Below are 24,426 nucleotides of genomic sequence, written 5' to 3'. Positions count from 1 at the left end.
GGGGCTCCACGCAAGATCTCACCCCGTGGGGTCAAAATGATCACAAGAACGGTGAGCAAAAATCCCAGAACCACACGGGGGGACCTAGTGAATGACCTGCAGAGAGCTGGGACCAAAGTAACAAAGCCTACCATCAGTAACACACTACGCCGCCAGGGACTCAAATCCTGCAGTGCTAGACGTGTCCCCCTGCTTAAGCCAGTACATGTCCAGGCCTGTCTGAAGTTTGCTAGAGTGCATTTGGATGATCCAGAAGCGGATTGGGAGAATGTCATATGGTCAGATGAAACCAAAATAGAACTTTTTGGTAAAAACTCAACTCGTCGTGTTTGGAGGACAAAGAATGCTGAGTTGCATCCAAAGAACACCATACCTACTGTGAAGCATGGGGGTGGAAACATCATGCTTTGGGGCTGTTTTTCTGCAAAGGGACCAGGACGACTGATCCGTGTAAAGGAAAGAATGAATGGGGCCATGTATCGTGAGATTTTGAGTGAAAACCTCCTTCCATCAGCAAGGGCATTGAAGATGAAACGTGGCTGGGTCTTTCAGCATGACAATGATCCCAAACACACCGCCCGGGCAACGAAGGAGTGGCTTCGTAAGAAGCATTTCAAGGTCCTGGAGTGGCCTAGCCAGTCTCCAGATCTCAACCCCATAGAAAATCTTTGGAGGGAGTTGAAAGTCCGTGTTGCCCAGCGACAGCCCCAAAACATCACTGCTCTAGAGGAGATCTGCATGGAGGAATGGACCAAAATACCAGCAACAGTGTTTGAAAACCTTGTGAAGACTTACAGAAAACGTTTGACCTGTGTCATTGGCAACAAAGGGTATATAACAAAGTATTGAGAAACTTTTGTTATTGACCAAATACTTATTTTCCACCATATAATTTGCAAATAAATTCATTAAAAATCCTACAATGTGATTTTCTGGAATTCTTTTTCTCATTTTGTCTTTCATAGTTGACGTGTACCTATGATGAAAATTACAGGCCTCTCTCATCTTTTTAAGTGGGAGAACTTGCACAATTGGTGGCTGACTAAATACTTTTTTTCCCCACTGTACATCACTAGCTGGCCTCCACCCAGTACCCTGCCCTGAACTTAGTCACTGTCACTAGCCGGTTACCATCCGGTTACTCAACCCTGCACCTTAGAGGCTGCTGCCCTATGTACATAGACATGGAATCACTGGTCACTTGAATAATGTTTAAGTACAGTTTTACTCATTTCATATGTATATACTGTATTCTACTGTATTCTAGTCAATGCCAGTCAGACATTGCTCGTCCTAATATTGATATATTTCTTAATTCCATTCTTTTACTTTTAGATTTGTTTGTATTGTTGTGAATTGTTAGATACTACTGTACTGTTTCAGCTAGGAACACAAGCATTTTGCTACACCGACAATAACATCTGCTAAATATGTGTATGCGACCAATAAAATTGTATTTGATTTGCATATATCATAGCATCATGTAGACGTTAAATGTATCTCTACCAGTATAGAGTCTGATAGCGGAAATAGTTGGAATGGCTTTGTTCTAGCAGGTGTAACTGAGAAGTTGTGAACTGTCAGTGCTCTCTGAGTGGAGGGAGGTCGTGAAGAGGGTGCGATGGATGTCTTTGAGGGGTAAAATTGTGGCTTCTTATCTACATTCCATTAAAGTCACCAACCATGGCCAAAAACGTGAGGGTAGAGCTGGGGAGCAGGGGAGCAAAATATAGCCACCTGCATTGTACTCGCTCAAGCTCCTTCTCTAGCGCTTTGGTGCAACTGACAAGCTGAACATCAGCATACTCCAGCACAACATCCTTGAATACATCAGCCCTTGTAATGTTGTTATAATATTCTTATAATCCATATACTGTATATCAGCACCATGTCACCAGGTCAAATTCCTGGTACATGTAAATATTCTTGGTGAATAAAGTTTGTTCTGCTTTTACAGCCCGTTGTTACAAAGTTAGTTACAAACAGAAGCAAAATCACCATGTCAATAGCAACACAACCCAGTAACATAACAACAGTGTACCGCATCAGCCAACATATCATGGAAACAATCTCACTAGTAAGTCCTAGCAAAAATCAGTGGAGTAGGTTTTTAGTGTGTTAATGGCTAAGGGCACAAAGCTTATACTGAAACATGCCTTATTGCATCATACTATGGCTGGATGTGAATAATGTGAAGTCAGTATGATCTGCCATGGGGCTTGCCTTGCGTGTAATCTTGTATTATGCCTTAGTGATTTCTTAGCTGATTATGGCCCACTTCTCATATGAAGTCTGTGATATGTATACTGATCCATATATAACACTGGATTAGGATATGTCTTAACAAGTGTCATTCTGTTCTTAGGACAAAGAAGATCATCAATTTTTCCTGATCAAAGAGAGGTTTTGAAAGTCTTATTTGACCAGGGAATGACCAGGAGAGGCAGCCACCAGAGCTGGACTGTCGGAGAGTGTGGTGGAGGTGAGGGTCATTAATGTTCTGTTTTGTATTCTGTGAACATCAGAAAGGGTTTTGTCTTTTTGTAATATCTCCCTGGGTTCTGGGCAAAACATTTGGCTTAGGACTACTTAGGACACTTCCTATGGCCTTACTGATGATGCACCTTTTATATAAGACATTAATTTAAAGCATCTTAACCTTGGGTGGTATGGTTCGGCAGCGTCAAGTCTCAAAGCATCCCATCACTCTACAAATCAAGAACCATCCATAAATCCAGAAAATGTTACTAAGACACACCCACTATACAACCAGTACCAACATCTGCTGTCAGGTCGAAGGTTCAAAACCCCACTCTGTAGAACAAACAGGGCACACAAGTCATTCATATCAACTAGCATCAGGTTCCTAAATCCAGGAAGACTAAACCGTAACAAACCACCTACAGTATACCTCTATCTATTTGTCTGTCTGACCTTGTCTTGGGAAGTATGTCCTGTGATATTTATGTTGTATTTAAGTGAAGTGTTGAATGTTCTGTGACATGTTACATGTGTGCCATTATTCCCAAACAAATGCCGCTATGGAACAATTAAGTATTCATTCATCCATCGTTGTCGGGCTATTGGATTCTCAATGCACTCCCTACTCCTTTCCCTTGGCTAGCTATCAGATAATTATGACTTCAAATTCTGAAAGAATAACATGCAAATCCTGGATCCTATCCTCTGCTGTTGTGATAATAATGTTGATTCTTATGTTATTTTAACTTTTTCCAGTAGCTATTTGTGTTTTGCCTCTAGTTTCACATTGCCTGGTAAAACCCAGATTCAAAACACCCCCCACTGCCCCTCTGGTTGTGACACAATACAGATAATTCATGGTATATAAGGGCTCCTTTTCAATCATCTGCAAGATAAAACGCTGAGTTGGTGGAGCAATATTTTTGTGTCTACTCTTTTAATAAACTATTATGTGCAATTACTCTGATTTGAAAATGTGATGCTGTAGTCTTTACTATTGTGTTGTCTTCCTGTTGTTTCCTCTAGAATTGGTCAGGGAATGAAAGAAGAAAACTGTCCCAGAGTCAAGCTGTCCCTCAAAAAAAAAACCTAAGCTCTACAAATGGAATGTGTCAGCTTACAACCTGTTTATGAGGAACCACCTTAAAGCAAAAGGTTTGTGCATGTTTGGCTTTAATTATCTGTTTGCAATTACAAGAGCAAGGCGGGCATTCTAGTATTGTGGACTGTATGCATTTCTCAATCGGTGTGTCTTTGATGTAGGTTCATTATTATTATTTTTAGATGAATGATCAAAGGAGTTTCTCTTCAGAACTTTATAAGTCTAACAACAAATTCTAAAGTCTACTGACTCCATCTGACATATATTTCTACTTTGTTTCAACAAGTAAATGTTTAGTTGTAGTAATGCCTTGATAGAATAGATAGATAAAACAATGTCACTGACATTGTCATGTTTTCTGTTGTATGTCAGGATTTATGGCAGGTACACAGGGCAAAAGGCAGGCATTACCACCTGCCACAAAAGCCCATTACACTGAGGAGGCAGACAAGCTACAGGCAGGAGGTCAGGAGTTGAAGGGGAACCTGAAGGCCTTAAAAGTCAAAGATTATTTAAGACGGCTGAAATCAATGGTGGGAATATATACTGTAGGGTCACAATAGTAAATCATGAAATTTTGAAACTTTTACTTTTAAAAAGTAATGTATTTTGATTTGATAGTTGGGAGTTAGATTTGAGATACAGATTTAAGATCCAGAGAACAGGCATTTTTCTTATGAAAGGATTTCATTTTTTGCCAACTCTTTTCCTATAAGCATTTTTAGGTATTGTCTTTTTTTACATATAATTTCATTTATTATTTATCTTGTTTATTTCAATATAATTTTTTGTTCGGTTATCGAGTTGGAAGGTAAGGGGGTTGACACAGCTTTCCTTGTCCACAACCCAGAGGACCTCATACCAGTCAGCACAGCCTCATCTGGGAGGGGAAAGGAATTTGTTGAGGGCCAGGATCTGATCGCCAAGTTTTCTGTACACTTTTCTGGTACACATACTTTAAAAATAACTTTAGTAACACTTAACCTCAAGCATACAGATGTAGGATATTAATTTGATCACCCTGTTGCAGGAAAACTTTTCTGCAATGCAGGACATTTTTAACTTGTAGTGTATTTGAGGTTTGAAAAGGCTTCTGAAGTTTGTTATGTCCACTTAGAAATGACAGACTTGATTTTCCCTTGCGATAAATGTATCAACCCCTGACAAAATGTCAGTTTATTATAATCCACATATCACATTTCCTGTTACTGCAGGATTATTTTCCTGCTGTAGCAAACTGACTCAAATTAAGATCCTACATCTGTACATCTATAATGCCTTTAAACACACTCATACAGCACTGTGCCTCTTTTATTGTTACATCTAGGCAAACCTGCAGCTTCACAGTCAAAGGGGTTTGACAAGGCTAGGGTGCAAGGAATACAAGCCTAATTCAACCAGTATAGTATGTACCATTTTATTTGAAATAACTATTAAAATGTACTCTGTGATTCAACAATTAAGCAAGCTTAAAACATTTTACCACTAAAATTCACAGGCAGAGTTCTGGATACAAGGCCTGACATAAACATATGTGGTAGCTGTGCCTTGTTGGTTTACATTGTTGATATTCAAGTAAGCAGATTTCTGGATTTCTGGATCACTGGTAGAAGCTTTGAATAATGTGTACACTTGATATTCCTTCACTAAAGCCTTATTTATGTTTCTGTTTAGATGAAGCAGGTAGACAGGGCAGAGTTCCATATATGGCTGTGGCTGCCAAGAAGGTGGTCATTGAAGTAGAGGGCATGCCAGGTGGGATAGAGTTAAAAAAGTGCAACTCAATACTAGGAAGGTGTTCCTAATGTTTTGTAAACTGTAATTGTATGTTATGTCACTGAAGTGTGTATGTTATGAATGATGCTTGGCTTAGTTCAATACTAAATTCCAGATAAACAACAGCACTGCACCTGACTTTGCACAGCAAATGTGTACTGCATGTTAAAATAGTAAAAGATAAAATAGTAAATGTAGTCAATGACGAGCATCTTTGCTGGCATAGAAAGAGTCCGTTCAGAATTAGAAATTGGGTAAATGTGTGGAAACTCATTTACCACACTACGTAATGAATGAGGTGTTTCAGTGCAGACACTATATTAAAAACATTTTCAAAATGTACTGTGAATGTAGCCAACAAGCCAACCTGTATTTTATTACCTTACAATTGATCACTTTGTAATTGTGTCTCTGTATTTATTTTCTTCCAGTCATACACAGACATCCTTGCAGTTGCAATGAACTCCATTATTGCTTAGCCACAATGAATTATTTTTTAATAAAAAATGTTATTCAACATTTTGTTGGGTGTAATTACATTGATAGATCGAGTGAACATTGGATAAGCAACACTGAACTGCACTGGTTGGGCGTGACAGAGAGAAGTTGTCACTACAAGCCTTACATCAAAGTTGCCTGAAGCTGAATGCCCTGACCAGTTATTCAAAAGAAAATCCTTTCACAACTATTAGCCCATAAATCAACAGATCATCAAAATGGGACATGTTTCAAAACAAGTACATTTTTAATCGACTGAGTACAACAAACATATTCACAAAGTCACTTGTTCACTGCACCAAATCAATCCAACAATTGGCATACATATTACATCCAAGTATCTGCTTTTCACAATGCATTATTCACATAACTTTTGATATGATTCTTGTAATTTGTTAAAATACATCCTAAATATGACTTAATCAATTAGCTCAAAACTGATAACTAGTAAAACTAATTGTATAGTGTATACCAAAAGTAAAGTGTCTAGTTTACATATACACAGTGTACAAAACATTATGAACACCTGGGCCCAGATTCACAAAACACTTCCGGAAAAACGTAAGCTTCTAAAAATAAAATCGTTCATAACATAGTTCATAAGTGCAATTCCTCAACAATATCTTAAGATTTAATGATTTTAATGGTTTAAAATAATCAATACTGAAACTTCGAGATTAAGTTTGTTAGTGAATTAAACATGTTCAATTGCTTTCATGATATTATTCTCTCACTGCCCAGAGTTTAAGACAAGGTTTAGCTATCTTGGAATTAAGAACAAATCCAATAACTTTATTTTCAAGAATCTAATTTCTTCTTAACTTTTTGCTTAAGGAGAAACATAAGAAATAGCGCAAGAACATTTTTGAGGAATAGCAACTTTGCTTAACTTCCTTCATAAGTCTATAGTTAAGGAAAAAGTGGCAGTTAAGAAGAAATTCACAAAACCTTGAGGTTTTTGTGAATCTCAGCCCTGCTCTTTCCATGACATACAGTAGACTGACTAGGTGAATCCAGGTGAAAGCTATGATCCCTTATTGATTTAACTTGTTAAATCCACTTAAAATCAGTGTAGATGAAGGGGAGGAGACCGGTTAAAGAAGGATTTCTAAGCCTTGAGACAATTGAGACTTGGATTGTGTATGTGTGCCATTCAGAGGGTGAATGGGCAAGACAAATTATTTAAGTGCCTTTGAATGGGGTATGGTAGTAGGTGCCAGGCACACCGTTTTGTGTAAAGTACGGCAACCCTGCTGGGTTTTTCACACTCAACAGTTTTACGTGTATCAAGAATGGTCCACCACCCAAAGGACATCCAGCCCACTTGACACAACAGTGGGAAACATTGGAGTCAACATGGGTCAGCATCCCTGTGGAACGCTTTCGACACATTGTAGAGTCCATGCACTGACAAATTGAGGCTGTTCTGAGGGCAAAAGCGGGGGGGGTGCAACTCAATATTAGGAAGGTGTTCGTAATGTTTGGAATACTCAGTGTATAGTTTGTCCCTATAGAACTCACACGCACACACAGACAGACATTGCTGAACCACTTTCATCTTCTGCATCACTGTCCTCCGATTCACTGTCCTCCTCTACATCTGTGCTGACCGAGCCATCACCAGCCAACATTGAAAATGCTTGCTGGAGCTTTAATATGTTCTGCATTTTGTTTCGGAGCAGCACAGAGGCACCCAGGTGAAAGCGTGTTGGCTCGGCCTCACACTGCCCAAGAGAAGAAAGGGCCTCTTCAAAAAGCCATTTTGTAGGTCTGCCTGTATAAGGTGCCTCTCCTCTGCTGCCCTAAGGCACATGTTATGCAGCATCACTGCATGCTGCTTTGCCCGGAGCAGACTGTCCCCCAAGCTGTTGGATACCTGGGACCAGACTGGATGGTCTTGCTGGAGAACATCCACATACTCCAGTCTTGGCGGGAATTGAGGTGACTTGTTCCTTCCATTGTAGGCGTTGATCTGCTGTTTTATTCTCTCCGATGTCCACTTTTTAAAAATGGCAATGAAAATCTTGAAGTTTGATAGAAATCTTTCATATAGTTCAAAGCACCTGGGTGAATGAGAATTAGATAACAGCAGTGATATGCCAGGGTGTGATGCAGTGTCTCTTCTCCATGGCCTTCAACCTTTTCTCCAGGCTGAAACCTATATTGACTAGCCCCAATACAGTGGGACAAATATGATGGAGACAACATCCTAAAAAAGCTATTTACTTTTCAAGCTGAGTAGTCAGCTGAGCGTTCCTATCATCGGTGATTGACGGGGACATCATGTCAGACCTAGAAAATATTATACAAATATATAAGCGAAAATATAACAGTATGAAAGCATCTCAACATAAAAATAACCAGTCAGGAAGGCAAAACCATTTGAGTGTAGAGTGGATTATGCAGCGTGAAGTGTTGGCACACAGGTCAGAAGACTTCATGTAGAATAGATTAAGCAGGTGAGGGGGGTGGGGGAACTCATGTTTCTGGGATATGTAGTGGAAAGGGGCAGGTGACAGCAGGATGTGGTGATAAGAGTACAGAGTAACAGGGAGTAGCTATGCAGATGGAAGAGATTGTGGGACCAGGACACAGTAGGGTATAGGAACGTGGCAGTCATGACTGGTTGGGCTAAGCCAGACAGAAAAGGGTGTTTAAAATCTTAGGTCAGATATGTAGCAACTACTTACGCGACTCGACGTTGCTCTGCGAGTTTCTACGTATCTCTCCTGCCAGGTAAGGAACAACGTCCTCGTCTGTGAGGGTCTCCTTTATCTGACGGGTCCAAACTTCCACATCCGACTGTGTGCTGCCTACAACATAATCAAGGGCCTAATGAAATCTATTGCAGAACGAAATAAACCACACTGGCAGTTGTGCTGAGTTCTACATGTGCAATGCTCACAAGTTAGTGAAAAATATCTTATTAGGAATTTTATTAAAATATCAAATTGTCAGTGAAACCACAGGAAAGGTTTTCATCATCAAATCAAACGTATTTTATAAAGCCCTTTTTACATCAGCAGTTGTAAAACAGCATCACAAAGTGCTTTACAGATACCCTGCCTAAAACCCCAAAGAGCAAGCAATGCAGAGGCAGAAGCACAATACAAGCAGTTCATGGTGTGCATGCTTGTCAGACTGATGGATAATCAGAACAGGATAGAGCACACAAAAAAACGTTCAAATATTCATAGATGACCAGCAGGGTCAGGTAAAGACCATAATGGCTATAGAGGATACAAACATTTCAAGACTCTAGGGTTATATGGCTTTCAGGTTTCAGGAAGTCAAGGTTTATGGGTGGAGTGGGTTGTGGGGGCTAGTACCTTTCTGTTCACCTTCCCACCTATGGGCCAGACTACACTCAATCATAGGACTGACAGAAGAGAGAAGTCTTCAGTCTAGACTTGAAGTTGAGACTGAGTCTGATTCTGATTCTCTCATATCGGCAAACCACTCCATAAAGAGGAGCTCTGTAGGAGAAAGAAAGCCTGGACTTCAGCTACTGAAGACCTGCTTCCAAATCATATGATTAAATTAGTAGAAAAGGATCATTACATATAATTTTTTTTAAATTGAGCGAAACACATGGAATCTAACCTGGAATGCTGTTAAGCAGCACCATCAACTCCTCCTTTGCCTGCTCCTTCAGGACCTTCTGCCGACAGAGTTGTATTGCTGGTGCTATAACATATGTAGGTGAACATACTTTTTATAGATTGTTTAAAATACATCAGCGTTTTTTTTGCAAAATGATATCAACACAATCCTGAACAATGCGTCGTCTCAATACTTAACTGATTTCCAGTTCTACATTTATACCTTGCTTCTCCCTGACCCTGGCTGCGTAGTAGAGGAGGGTATCAGTGAAGGGTGTCAACACGATGAGATGGTGATCTCTTTTGTGATCTTCCCAAATTTTCTAAGGTAGAACCAGAACCTCTCCATCTGTTCTCCTTCAGCAAGCCCACTACCAGTCACATATCTGGTACCGTCAGTGATCTGAAATGTAAAGTACAATCAGAAACCATAATGAGCATTACAATGGGTGATGATTAATTAAGGGACTAGGACAAATTACATCTAGCTGTTTCTTAATATTGTTAGGGCAACTGTGCAACTACAAAGAATTGGTGTTTAACAGAATAAATGATTTTAAATATATATATTCATTACCTGACAGTCAGCATCATGAGCATAGGCATGAAAGGCTGGCACTGCAAATGTGGTGTCCACCATCAGATCGGGACTGTTTTTCTAAATGTCAAAATAATTTAGTGTAGGAGCAGTTATTTTGTGCATTTACAGTTGAAGTCGGAAGTTTACATACACTTAGGTTGGAATCATTAAAACTTGTTTTTCAACCACTCCACAAATGTCTTGTTAACAAACTATAGTTTTGGCAAGTCGGTTAGGACATCTACTTTGTGCATGACACAAGTAATTTTTCCAACAATTGTTAACAGACAGATTATTTCACTTATAATTCACTGTATCACAATTCCAGTGGGTCAGAAGTTTACATACAATAAGTTGACTGTGCCTTTAAACAGTTTGGAAAATTCCAGAAAATGATGTCATGGCTTTAGAAGCTTCTGATAGGCTAATTGACATCATTTGAGTCAATTAGAGGTGTACCTGTGGATGTATTTCAAGGCCTACCTTCAAAACTCAGTGCCTTTTTGCTTGACATCATGGGAAAATCAAAAGAAAATCAGCAATTTCCAAACGCCTGAAGGTACCACGTTCATCTGTACAAACAATAGTACGCAAGTATAAACACCATGGGACCACGCAGCCGTCATACCGCTAAGGAAGGAGACGCGTTCTGTCTCCTAGAGATGAATGTACTTTGGTGTGAAAAGTGCAAATCAATCCCAGAACAACATCAAAGGACCTTGTGAAGATGCTGGAGGAAACAGGTACAAAAGTATCTATATCCACAGTAAAACGAGTCCTATATGACATAACCTGAAAGGCCGCTCAGCAAGGAAGAAGCCACTGCTCCAAAACCGCCATAAAAAAGCCAGACTACGGTTTGCAACTGCACATGGGGACTGTTTGGAGAAATGTCCTCTGGTCTGATGAAACAGAAATATAACTTTTTGTCCATAATGACCATAGTTATGTTTTGAGGAAAAAGGGTGCTGCTTGCAAGCCGAAGAACACCATCCCAAACGTGAAGCACGGGGGTGGCAGCATCATGCTGTGGGGGTGCTTTGCTGCAGGAGGGACTGGTGCACTTCACAAAATAGATGGCATCATGAGGAAGGAAAATTATGTGGATATATTGAAGCAACATCTCAAGACATCAGTCAGGAAGTTAAAGCTTGGTCGCAAATGGGTCTTCCAAATGGACAATGACCCCAAGCATACTTCCAAAGTTGTGGCAAAATGGCTTAAGGACAACAAAGTCAAGGTATTGGAGTGGCCATCACAAAGCCCTGACCTCAATCCTATAGAACATTTGTGGGCAGAACTGAAAAAGCATGTGCGAGCAAGGAGGCCTACAAACCTGACTCAGTTACACCAGCTCTGTCAGGAGGAATGGGCCCAAATTCACCCAACTTATTGTGGTAAGCTTGTGGAAGGCTACCCGAAACGTTTGACCCAAGTTAAACAATTTAAAGGCAATGCTACCAAACACTAATTGAGTGTATGTAAACTTTTGACCCACTGGGAATGTGATGAAAGAAATAAAAGCTGAAATAAATCATTCTCTCTACTATTATTCTGACATTTGACATTCTTAAAATAAAGTGGTGATCCTAACTGACCTAATACAATGAATTTTTACTAGTATTAAATGTCAGGAATTGTGAAACTGAGTTTAAATGTATTTGGCTAAGGTGTATGTAAACTTCCGACTTCAACTGTAGGTGTAAAATATTACTTAAGATTTCAAAGCAGGTATGGAGCAAATTGTTTCAAGCCATTCATAAAACCGTATCAAGTGATTCATGAATCTCTTACTACAGGGTGGTGGTTAAATATGAAATATGTAATAGCTAACATAGATTGATATATCAATTTTACCTGTAAATGAGGCTTCAGCTGGCATGCAATGTCATAGTGAAGAAACGTTGTGATGTTTGGTCCCTGCATTGCTTTCAGGTCCCCCAGCAGGAACACAGCATTTGCAAGCCTGAAATGACAGTTCAACATCAGTCATCGTAGCCAATGTTATATATATATATATATATACACACACACACACAGTGGGGGAAAAAAGTATTTAGTCAGCCACCAATTGTGCAAGTTCTCCCACTTAAAAAGATGAGAGAGGCCTGTAATTTTCATCATAGGTACACGTCAACTATGACAGACAAAATGAGGGAAAAAAATCCAGAAAATCACATTGTAGGATTTTTTATGAATTTATTTGCAAATTATGGTGGAAAATAAGTATTTGGTCACCTACAAACAAGCAAGATTTCTGGCTCTCACAGACCTGTAACTTCTTCTTTAAGAGGCTCCTCTGTCCTCCACTCGTTACCTGTATTAATGGCACCTGTTTGAACTTGTTATCAGTATAAAAGACACCTGTCCACAACCTCAAACAGTCACACTCCAAACTCCACTATGGCCAAGACCAAAGAGCTGTCAAAGGACACCAGAAACAAAATTGTAGACCTGCACCAGGCTGGGAAGACTGAATCTGCAATAGGTAAGCAGCTTGGTTTGAAGAAATCAACTGTGGGAGCAATTATTAGGAAATGGAAGACATACAAGACCACTGATAATCTCCCTCGATCTGGGGCTCCACGCAAGATCTCACCCCGTGGGGTCAAAATGATCACAAGAACGGTGAGCAAAAATCCCAGAACCACACGGGGGACCAAATGAATGACCTGCAGAGAGCTGGGACCAAAGTAACAAAGCCTACCATCAGTAACACACTACGCCGCCAGGGACTCAAATCCTGCAGTGCCAGACGTGTCCCCCTGCTTAAGCCAGTACATGTCCAGGCCCGTCTGAAGTTTGCTAGAGTGCATTTGGATGGTCCAGAAGAGGATTGGGAGAACGTCATATGGTCAGATGAAACCAAAATAGAACTTTTTGGTAAAAACTCAACTCGTCGTGTTTGGAGGACAAAGAATGCTGAGTTGCATCCAAAGAACACCATACCTACTGTTAAGCATGGGGGTGGAAACATCATGCTTTGGGGATGTTTTTCTGCAAAGGGACCAGGACGACTGATCCGTGTAAAGGAAAGAATGAATGGGGCCATGTATCGTGAGATTTTGAGTGAAAACCTCCTTCCATCAGCAAGGGCATTGAAGATGAAACGTGGCTGGGTCTTTCAACATGACAATGATCCCAAACACACCGCCCGGGCAACGAAGGAGTGGCTTCGTAAGAAGCATTTCAAGGTCCTGGAGTGGCCTAGCCAGTCTCCAGATCTCAACCCCAGAGAAAATCTTTGGAGGGAGTTGAAAGTCCGTGTTGCCCAGCGACAGCCCCAAAACATCACTGCTCTAGAGGAGATCTGCATGGAGGAATGGGCCAAAATACCAGCAACAGTGTGTGAAAACCTTGTGAAGACTTACAGAAAACGTTTGACCTGTGTCATTTCCAACAAAGGGTATATAACAAAGTATTGAGAAACTTTTGTTATTGACCAAATACTTATTTTCCACCATAATTTGCAAATAAATTCATTAAAAATCCTACAATGTGATTTTCTGGATTTTGTTTTCTCATTTTGTCTGTCATAGTTGACGTGTACCTATGATGAAAATTACAGGCCTCTCTCATCTTTTTAAGTGGGAGAACTTGCACAATTGGTGGCTGACTAAATACTTTTCCCCCCCCACTGTGTGTGTGTGTATATATATATATATATATATAACTAAAATACATCAGCTATACATCTGAAGCATCCATCCATCCATCGACATAATTCTCTCCTCTCTTCAGGTTCAAGAACTTCTGCGGATGCTCGTGCCTGCACGCCATCCCAAACACACCAGTTTTGTCCAGTTTCTGTTTTTTTTTTTGTTTGGATCGCAGCGCATCCCTGGCTTGAAATCCCGGGCACCCCTGTAAAATGAAGTGAAAAAAGTAATATTCACTAAGCAGTTCATGTTTCATCCAATCTGTTCAACTTCAAAAAAATATTATGGACAGAATAGTCCAATGGTAGAGTCGCATCACCAAGGATAAATGGCTTCTCCTGATTTCAATCAAACCTTTAAACTTCTCCAACATTAGCCCAGCTGTTGGTAATACACACAAACACACGTCACACAGAAGAGGGCTAGAGAAACTAACTGATTGTGAGATACATCCCATTCTTCTAAATCCAGTATACCTCAGTTGGTGTGTCTGATGCTCCTCCTTACAAAGCAGTCAACTTTGTCTTGGTCACAAAATAACCGCCCAGCATGTTTGGGACCCTCAATGCTGGTCCCAGACAATCTTTTTCTGGGAAGCCCAAATAGGGCATCAGCAGCAATAATTTGATGACCGTTTTCCTTTAAAATGATAATGCAAACAATTAATTATACAAAATTATTAGGGATACAGGGAATGGACATTTGCAAGGATATTACTTAAAACCTTCTGCTATTTGGGAAACATAGGTAATTTACGCTGTAGTTTCTTCGTGAATGTATCTGTAATCGGTAGTATCCACTAAGCAGATGATTGGTCCACCTAGCTTTACCAGAGCCCCATTATCCAGCGTGTTGTGGATCCAGACAGGCCTTCATGGCAACCGTAGCGGCCTGGGTTGCAAAGCCACCCACAAAACTTTGCCGTCTGGCAATCCCATACTTTACCTGTTTCCGCTTCCCACAACTTGGACAAATGGTTGGGTTTTTGAGAGGCTTGCAATGGTATTGCCGCATAACATTACTACTGTTTGGCAAGGCAACGATAGAATATATATAAGAAAGACAACGGAGGTTATAAATTATGAACAACGCTGAATGCAAATAAGAATCCTAGCTTAGAGGAGTTGTTCCTTAATTGTTATCATTGACATACCTGTGGACAGAGAGGACACTTTGTTCCGTCCAAGGTCAGTGGCGCCAACTTCCTGACAGTCTCTCGTTCAAACTGCCAGTGTTTGAACTCCTCAAGTGATTCATTTGTGAGCTTCCGGTAGAGCTCAACTGTCTGTAGATAAAAAATAAAAAACACTACTCCTCATAGTAAAGAACACTTACATGTATGGTTTGATTTCTAATTTAAAATACAATAACTACCTTCCAGTATGCATTGGATTTATGGAAAGGCAATCCCCCTCAATGACACCCCACACTCCAGTTGCAGGGCTGCAAACTGGCGCTGGAGGTCCACTGAAATTGCTGTTTGCAGCAGATAGGGGGTGGCAGGCTGGTCTGTAGCGGATCAGGGTGACAAGTTCCAACTCACAGCTGTAAAACTGCAGCCAGACGTCATGAGCTCTTCCTGAAATGAGGACATTCCGTTTCTTAGATTGCATTGCTAAACATTACATCCGATGTTGGTGAGATGCATGTCTCTTAAGAACTTTCAAAATGACACCATATTTTCAGCATAACAACAGAGTGAACAGGGTTATGGTAAACTAGATCAAATGAAATCAAAGTCAAAGTTGTCATTTGCACAGGAATACAGCGTAGTGTACACAATACAATGAAATAAGTAGATAACTACAGTATATTAAGTGCAGTACAGTAGTTGCCATAGCAGCAAAGAGTCAGTTCAGTTTTCATCAACAGTCTTATGGCTTGGAGGGAGAAACTGTCTCTGAGCATGGTGCTGCTACACTTGATGCTCTGATACCGTTTGCAAGATGGTAAAAGAGCCAGATGTCTTAGTTTCAAATTTTTATATAAGGCCTACCTCTAACGTCAACAACTGTCAGAAGACGGTTGTACTGGCTGTGACAGTCATGGTCATCTTGTCTCCTCCACTCCCATCGTAGGCCCACATGGGATAAACAGCCCTGACTAAGACAGACAGACACACACAAAGTTGTTGTAGTACAGTACAGTAGTTGCAGATTTGAAACGACACTATCAGGGGGATATTTCATTGCACAAGTTGTTAGAAAACTCCAAATCCCCTCTGTGCTTGGCACGACAGATCTTGCCACATTTACCTTACTGCTGCAGGGAACTAACTTTTATAGAACTGAACTGTATGTACAGTTGAAGTCGGAAGTTTACATACACCTTTGCCAAATACATTTAAACTCAGTTTTTCACAATTCCTGACATTTAATCCTAGTAAAAAATCCTGGTATTAGGTCAGTTAGGATCACCACTTTATTTTAAGAATGTCAAATGTCAGAATAATAGTAGAGAGAATGATTTATTTCAGCTTTTATTTATTTCATCACATTCCCAGTGGGTCAGAATTTTACATACACTCAATTAGTATTTGGTAGCATTGCCTTTAAATTGTTTAACTTGGGTCAAACGTTTCGGGTAGCCTTCCACAAGCTTACCGCAATAAGTTGGGTGAATTTTGGCCCATTCCTCATGACAGAGCTGGTGTATCTGAGTCAGGTTTGTAGGCCTCCTTGCTCGCACACGCTGTTTCAGTGCTGCCCACACATTTTCTATAGGATTGAGGTCAGGGCTTTGTGATGGCCACTCCAATACCTTGACTTTGTTGTCCTTAAGCCATTTTGCCACAACTTTGGAAGTATGCTAGGGGGTCATTGCCCATTTGGAAGACCCATTTGCGACCAAGCTTTAACTTCCTGACTGATGTCTTGAGATGTTGCTTCAATATATCCACATAATTTTCCTTCCTCATGATGCCATTTATTTTGTGAAGTGCACCAGTCCCTCCTGCAGCAAAGCACTCCCACAGCATGATGCTGCCACCCCTGTGCTTCACGGTTGGGATGGTGTTCTTCGGCTTGCAAGCTACCCCCCTTTCCCTCCAAACATAACGATGGTCATTATGGCCAAACAGTTATATTTTTGTTTCATCAGACCAGAGGATATTTCTCCAAAAAGTAAGATCTTTGTCCCCATGTGCAGTTGCAAACCGTAGTCTGGCTTTTTTATGGCGGTTTTGGAGCAGTGGCTTCTTCCTTGCTGAGCGGCCTTTCAGGTTATGTCGATATAGAACTCATTTTACTGTGGATATAGATACTTTTGTACCTGTTTCCTCCAGCATCTTCACAAGGTCCTTTGCTGTTGTTCTGTGATTGATTTGCACTTTTCGCACCAAAGTACATTAATCTCTTGGAGACAGAACGCATCTCCTTCCTGAGCGGTATGATGGCTGTGTGGTCCCATGGTGTTTATAGTTTCATACTATTGTTTGTACAGATGAACGTGGTACCTTCAGGCGTTTGGAAATTGCACCCAAGGATGAACCAGACTTGTGGAGGTCTACAATTCTTTTTTCTGAGGTCTTGGCTGATTTCTTTTGATTTTCCCATGATGTCAAGCAAAGAGGCACTGAGTTTGAAGGTAGGCCTTGAAATACATTCACAGGTACACCTCCAATTGACTCAAATGATGTCAATTAGCCTATCAGAAGCTTCTAAAGCCATGACATCATTTTCTGGGATTTTCCAAGCTGTTTAAAAAAGGCACAGTCAACTTAGTGTATGTAAACGTCTGACCCACTGGAATTGTGATACAGTGAATTATAAGTGAAATAATCTGTCTGTAAACAATTGTTGGAAAAATGACTTGTGTCATGCACAAAGTAGATCTCCTAGCCGACTTGTCAAAACTATAGTTTGTTAACAAGAAATTGGTGGAGTGGTTGAAAAACGAGTTTTAATGACTCCAACCTAAGTGTATGTAAACTTCCGACTTCAACTGTACATGATCAACATTTTTGAATGGGAAGCCATTTTTTTTTGCCAGATGTTGACAGGTTTGTTGACATAACATAAAATACATTACCTTCCATAACTCCAACTGGTGGACAATGTTGGGAGTGCTGTGTGTTCTCACAGCACAGGTGGCACAGCGACAAATCTAGCGACTTTTTCTGGTGTTATTGGAGACTCTGACGTGAAGCACGTATCGTTCTTACTCTTCTCAACGAGCAGCGGGTGCTTTGTTACCCCCGTCCCAAAGCACTCACAGGCAGCCCAGTCCTCGCGTAGCAGTCCCTCCCAGCTGCAGTCAGAGCAGGAGCTGTTTACCCCTCTGCTTCCAGACCGCAAATGAATCGCGCATGCGGTTCCGCCGCTGGCTGATCCCCGCCCTGGCTTACATTCAGGGCGGGATGTAAATGTAGGATGTTTATTACTCAGTTTGTCTCTCCCACAACGGTATTACTCTCTCCTACAGCGCCCATCACAATTACATGCACATGGCAAAATATGCAAATTAGGCGATGACGTCATTTAGCGACTTTTAGGACAGCCAATACCTACTTTCCTTACTGACGAGTTGGCAACCCTGTGTAACGTGATTTGAACCTTCTGACCAACTAGTCGGTCAGGCGGCACCCCACTGTCTGATTCATATCGCTTGATTTCTGATGATTGTTCTCGATTATATAATGACTGATTGGTTCTGTATCGGGTGCACCAACATAGGCTGACATGCTGACCACACCGCACACGCGCATGTTGATCTTGTCCACCCACACCAGACGCACCCAGGACACACAGGTAGAAATATCAAAACGAACTCTGAACCAACTAGCTATATTAATTTGGGGACAGGTCTGAAAGCATTAAACATTTATTTCAATTTAGCTAGCTAGCTTGCTGTTGCTAGCTAATTTGTCCTGGGATATAAACATTGGGTTGTTTTTTTTTACCTGAAATGCACAAGTCCTCTACTCCGACAATTAATCCACAGATAAAACATAATAAAACAAAACAGAGCTCGTTTCTGTTAATCTCTCCTCCTTCAGGCTTCTTCTTCTTTGGACTTTATATGGCGGTTGGCAACCAACTTTAAGGTGCATTACCACTAACAACTGGAATGGAGTGTGGACCTCCGTTCATCTTTCAATCGCCCACGTGGGTATATGCTCCTAAAAACCAATGAGGAGATGGGAGAGGCAGGACTTGCAGCGCATTAAGCATCACAAATAGAACCAAGTGCCTGGCTACGGTGCAGAGTCAATGTGGCTAGTCGAGGTAATTGAGGTAATATGTACATGTGGGTAGAGTTAAAGTGACTATGCATAAATAATAGACAGAGTAGCAGCAGCTAATTAGCAGCAGCTAATCATTGCCAATAGTCCAGGTAGCAATGATTAGCTGTTCAGGAGTCTTATGGCTTGGGGGTAGAAGCTGTTGAGAAGCCTTTTGGACCTAGACTTGGCGCTCCGGTACCGCTTGCCGTGCGGTAGCAGAGAGAACAGTCTATGACTAGGGTGGCTGGAGTCTGACAATTTTGAGGGCCTTCCTCTGACACCGCCTGGTATAGAGGTCCTGGATGGCAGGAAGCTTGGCCCCAGTGATGTACTGGGCCATACACACTACCCTCTGTAGTGCCTTGCGGTCGGAGGCCGAGCAGTTGCCATACCAGGCGTGATGCAACCAGTCAGGATGCTCTCGATGGTGCAGCTGTAGAACTTTTTCAGTCTCCTGAGGGGGAATAGGCTTTGTCGTGCCCTCTTCACAACTGTCTTGGTGTGTTTGGACCATGATAGTTTGTTGGTGATGTGGACACCAAGGAACTTGAAGCTCTCAACCTGTCCCACTACAGCCCCGTCGATGAGAATGGGGGCGTGCTCAGTCCTCTTTTTTTCCCTGTAGTCCACAATCATCTCCTTTGTCTTGATCACGTTGAGGGAGAGGTTATCCTGGCACCACACTGCCAGGTCTCGAACCTCCTCCCTATAGGCTGTCTCATTGTTGTCGGTGATCAGGCCTACCACGGTTGTGTCGTCAGCAAACTTAATGGTGTTGGAGTCGTGCCTGGCCATGCAGTCATGGGTGAACAGGGAGTACAGGAGGGGACTGAGCACGCACCCCTGAGGGGCCCCCGTGTTGAGGATCAGCGTGGCAGATGTGTTGTTACCTACCCTTACCACCTGGGGGCAGCCTGTCAGTAAGTCCAGGATCCAGTTGCAGAGGGAGGTGTTTAGTCCCAGGATCCTTAGCTTAGTGATGAGCTTTGAGGGCACTATGGTGTTGAACGCTGAGCTGTAGTCAATGAACAGCATTCTCACGTAGGTGTTCTTTTTGTCTAGGTGGGAAAGAGCAGTGTGGAGTGCAATAGAGATTGCATCATCTGTCGAACTGTTGGGGCGGTATACATATTGGAGTGGGTCTAGGGTTTCTGGGATAATGGTGGTGTTGATGTGAGCCATGACCAGCCTTTCAAAGCACTTCATGGCTACAGACGTGAGTGCTATGGGTCGGTAGTCATTTAGGCAGGTTATCTTAGTGTCCTTGGGCACAGGGACTATGGTGGTCTGCTTGAAACATGTTGGTATTACAGACTCAGTCAGGGACATGTTGAAAATGTCAGTGTAGACACTTGCCAGTTGGTCAGCACATGCTCGGAGTACACGTCCTGGTAATCCATCTGGCCCTGCGGCCTTGTGAATGTTGACCTGCTTAAAAGTCTTACATCGGCTACGGAGAGCGTGATCACATAGTCATCCGGAACAGCTGGTGCTCTCATGCATGCTTCATTATGCAACCATTACACAATATGTGGAAAAGCTGTTTGCTTGTATCGTTTCCCTTAACATTTTATTGAGAAATCTTTATTGAGGAGACTTTGTACCTAGATAGAATTGATCATAGTACTGACTGTAATAGTTCTCAAGTTTCAGTTATAGTGCACATTACCACCAGTAAGATAGTAATTTTATTGACACACGTCATCTGTAGTCAGCTACCATCTGCCTAACCCCACCGAAAAAACGCTATAACACACAGAAATGTTCCCACACTTTCTCAGTGTGCATACATTAACACATACAGAATGTTCCATATACATACATAATATAACTTAAGCTTTACAATCTTTTTGCTGATCGCAGAGGGGTGGGGTAAAGGACTGCTGATCAGCAGTTTACAAAGCACATTTCAAAACCAACCTCCCCTTCCCCTGGCCTGTACACAATGACTGAAGCTTGGAGTTAGCCAGAGGGAAGGAGTCCTGGGTCATGTTCATTTGGGCACGAAAGTAAAAAATAAAATAGGAAACAAAAATTAGCTCTTATTGGACAAGTCCAGGTAGTCCCTCTCTGTTTCAGTCCGTTTTCTTCTATTTGGTGCCTACTGAACATGACCCTGAAGAGGATATGCTGGCCTATTTCAACAGAACACTCTTTAGAGAGAATCCCCTGTTCAATCTTATCAGTGCCTTGTATCATCCAGGGCATGTATTCATACGTTGTCTCAGATCACTTTTTGCCTTTTAGATCATAATGGATATGACAGGGGTGAACTGAAGTATATACTACAAAGCAGGATCAATGAGTTAGCCAGCTAACTTTGATAAACAGAAATAAATCACAGATTTTCTGGTTCATTAGGAAAGCTAAACTAAGATATGTGCTTTTGGTTGTTAGTTCAATCAGACCATGCATTTTCAAACGTATGTTTCTAAAAAATTAGTTTTTTCAGAATATTTAGGCAAGTTTGCTGGCTAAAGCATTGATCTTGCTTTGTAGTATACGCCTCAGGACTCAACATTGTGTAACTTCCAGATAGAAATATGTAGAACATGGCTCTCTGACATATTGAAGCAAGGAATCATGTTGAATCTATTTATGGTATTGCTACCTGCAATGTTCGACAATGTTTTACTACTGAACCTGGCCCTTTGTCAGCAGATCCCATTGGACCAGGTGATCCTTGAGGGACTGGGGTTCCCTGCCCATGTGGCGAAAGATACTAGTAATTGATATTTAGAACAGCATCATGTAAACATGACACATATGTCCATTGTAATGAAAAAGACTGGAACAAATACAACATGCAAGTTTTAAGGAGTGGAGCTAATCCCCAGTCTCTGGAGGACCACAGTGTCTGCTTAGCATCTTTGGAAGATGGGGTCAGCTTTAGGTCTACATAAAAGTAAAGATACAAATACATGATGTAGATTAGAACATACTGTACATGCTTTTATAAATGGGAATCATGACAGCTCTAAACAAAACGTTTCTTGTAACGTCCTGAACTATGCATCCCTCCAGAAAGTGGCCCAGCATTTCACCCCTGGAATCGAGGTGAGCTGACCAATAAACGGGTCTAGTATTGATCGATCAAGTACAGAGTTTCAAGAAGAACAGCACACGCTGTGGACCTCCAAGACCGGAACTTTGCATTCTTTTGATGCTGACAGTGACTGATAGGACATAACACTGAACAAACACCTGAATAAATAGTATTAAGCAGATTTGTGCCAAGTGTGTGTGTGCATTCCAACAGTCTAGAGAATTGTCATCTCAAACAGAGCATTCCCTGTTTAAATGTTACATCGAGGGCATGTTTCATTGTGATTGGCACGAGTTTGTTTGTTATGGAGAATTGTGCTTAGCCTTGTCCACAACAACACGTCTTCACACTCCTTACAGCAGTGTTATTCAATCCTGGTCCCGAGGACCCACAAGGTGTGTAGGCTTTTGTTCCAGCCCAGTACAACTGCTTAAGCACTTGTTGTGGTGTGTTGGTGCAGAGCTATAACACAACCATATAACAGACCCTGTTGGTAGCCAGGACAAGGATTGAAGAGCACTGCATTACAGTATTAACTTGACCCTTGACAAGTCAATGCTCCCAACCAGTTTGAGACAACCAATATCCAACCACCCACCTTGTGCCATTTCGTACACAGCCAGGGTGGTGTAAAGTGAATGTAAATACTGCTACACATTAGAAAGACCGGGAACTGCACAATATCAGTGCTCTCCGTTACGGTTGCCATGCATTCTTATATATTTTTTAAGGCCAAAAACAGGAATCGATTTAAAAGTGAAACCTGGGCCCAGTTTTTCAAAGTAATCTGATTTTGGCAATTTGATTGGATTAAATACATAGAAATAATCGAACGGACATCCACATTCAAGTCAATGATACGCCTGTTCTATTAATTCTATTTCTATGGATTTAATTATATCCAATTGCCGAAATCCGATCAGATAAGTTTTGAAAAAGTGGGCCCAGGAGACGAACACAGACAGACTTCAACTTTAAAAAGCCTCTGCCCACCCCAAGGTCTTGTAAAACTAACCACGTGTCCGATTGCAGTCGTAAACACAGACAATCCAGCTCTGTTTATAATGGCAATTTGGCAACAACTATTTTATAATGTCATTTCTTAGTTCAACTGTCTAACTCTCACTCTCCTTGCTTGGATATCATTTCAAATGGATATATGAATTCATTTTACTTCAAGAGAAAACTCTGCCTTCATGGCTCTTTTCACTGACACTTTCAACTGGACACCAACTAACGCTCTGCTGACACCGGATGACCTCCTTCCTATAGGCAAGAACCCCCCCCCCCCCCCCCAACGCGTCGGAGCACAGAATGGTCCAATGCCAGTCAGGCAAAGTGATGGGGGGGTTGGACATTAGAGGGTGGGGCTAGGGAACCCCCTGTCCAGTCTGTGCCTCAATTGAACAGTCCAGACAGACAGCCAGTCACCCAATGGCAGAGGGTCAGAGCAGAGCATGGCCAATCACATATCAGACCAGAGCACGGCCTTGCTGCCCTTCCCCACACTGACCACGTAGGCTCCCGATGGCGACCAGGACACCGAGTTGATGGGCGAGCTAAGAGAAGAGAAAACAGAACGTCAGAACTGAGCAGGATGGCAGAACGGGAGTTTCAGGTAGAGGTTACCCCTTACCCCAAAGATATGGAAAAACTGCCTTTACTTGCATCTGCGCCATAATGGCTTCTGTGACAGCATGGGCAGCGCCATTGAGGGCTTTCTTCATTTTAAAGTACATTTAGTCTTCTACTATGAGTCGGACAACAAACAAAGGGTGCACACTGCCACCTGGAGCGTGTTGTCTGAACAGGCAAAACACAAGGTTGGTTATTTAAATGCCATCTGCAGTTATAGATTGTTTGCTCACGAGTACAGTGCATTCGGAAAGTACTCAGACCCCTTGACATTTTCCACATTTTGTTACGTTACAGACTTATTCTAAAATTGATTAAATACAAATTTCCTCATCAATCTACACACAATACCCCATAATGACAAAGTGAAAACAGGTTTTTAAACATTTTTGCAAATGTAAAAAACAACCCGGAAATATCTTATTTACATAAGTATTCAGACCCTTTGCTATGATAATCTAAATTGAGCTCAGGTGCATCCTGTTTCCATTGATCATCCTTGAGATGTTTCTACAACTTCATTGGAGTCCACCTGTGGTAAATTCAATTGATTGGACATGATTTGGAAAGGCACACACCTGCCTATATAAAGGTCCCACAGTTGACAGTGCATGTCAGAGCAAAAACCAAGCCATGAGGTCGAAGGAATTGTCCGTAGAGCTCCGAGAAAGGATTGTGTCGAGGCACATATCTGGGGAAGGGTACCAAAACATTTCTGCAGCATTGAAAGTCCAAGAACACAATGGCCTCCATCATTCTTAAATGGAAGAAGTTTGGAAACACCAAGACTCTTCCTAGAGCTGGCCGCCCGGCCAAACAGCAA

General features: G+C 41.6%; 1 protein-coding gene and 2 long non-coding RNA genes across 3 annotated transcripts in view; all 3 read right to left on the bottom strand.

The window, feature by feature from the left end:
• Window positions 1–5,998: 5,998 nt before the first annotated feature.
• Window positions 5,999–12,021, bottom strand: LOC311102135. Its single transcript, XR_014609972.1, has 7 exons — window positions 11,897–12,021; window positions 10,037–10,117; window positions 9,659–9,862; window positions 9,461–9,544; window positions 9,187–9,373; window positions 8,548–8,670; window positions 5,999–8,149 (listed from the first exon to the last, which is right to left on the bottom strand). It is a non-coding gene; the product is annotated as an uncharacterized lncRNA (long non-coding RNA).
• Window positions 12,022–13,758: 1,737 nt separating this feature from the next.
• LOC311102136 lies at window positions 13,759–16,203 on the bottom strand. Its single transcript, XR_014609973.1, has 4 exons — window positions 15,695–16,203; window positions 14,852–15,277; window positions 14,175–14,337; window positions 13,759–13,903 (listed from the first exon to the last, which is right to left on the bottom strand). It is a non-coding gene; the product is annotated as an uncharacterized lncRNA (long non-coding RNA).
• A 4,388-nt stretch (window positions 16,204–20,591) lies between these two features.
• The window catches only part of LOC311102131 (autophagy-related protein 16-1-like), a 39,876-nt gene continuing 36,041 nt past the window's right edge, over window positions 20,592–24,426 (bottom strand). Inside the window, exon 19 of the mRNA XM_084143367.1 lies at window positions 20,592–23,527. Within this exon, the coding sequence (XP_083999493.1) occupies window positions 23,434–23,527 (94 nt within the window). The 3' untranslated portion in view covers window positions 20,592–23,433. The remainder of the gene's footprint in view (window positions 23,528–24,426) is intronic.

The sequence above is a fragment of the Coregonus lavaretus genome, assembly GCF_964263955.1.
Source record: "Coregonus lavaretus genome assembly, chromosome: 26".
NCBI classification, from domain to species: Eukaryota; Metazoa; Chordata; class Actinopteri; order Salmoniformes; family Salmonidae; genus Coregonus; species Coregonus lavaretus.
This window is presented reverse-complemented; position numbering and strand designations above follow the sequence as displayed.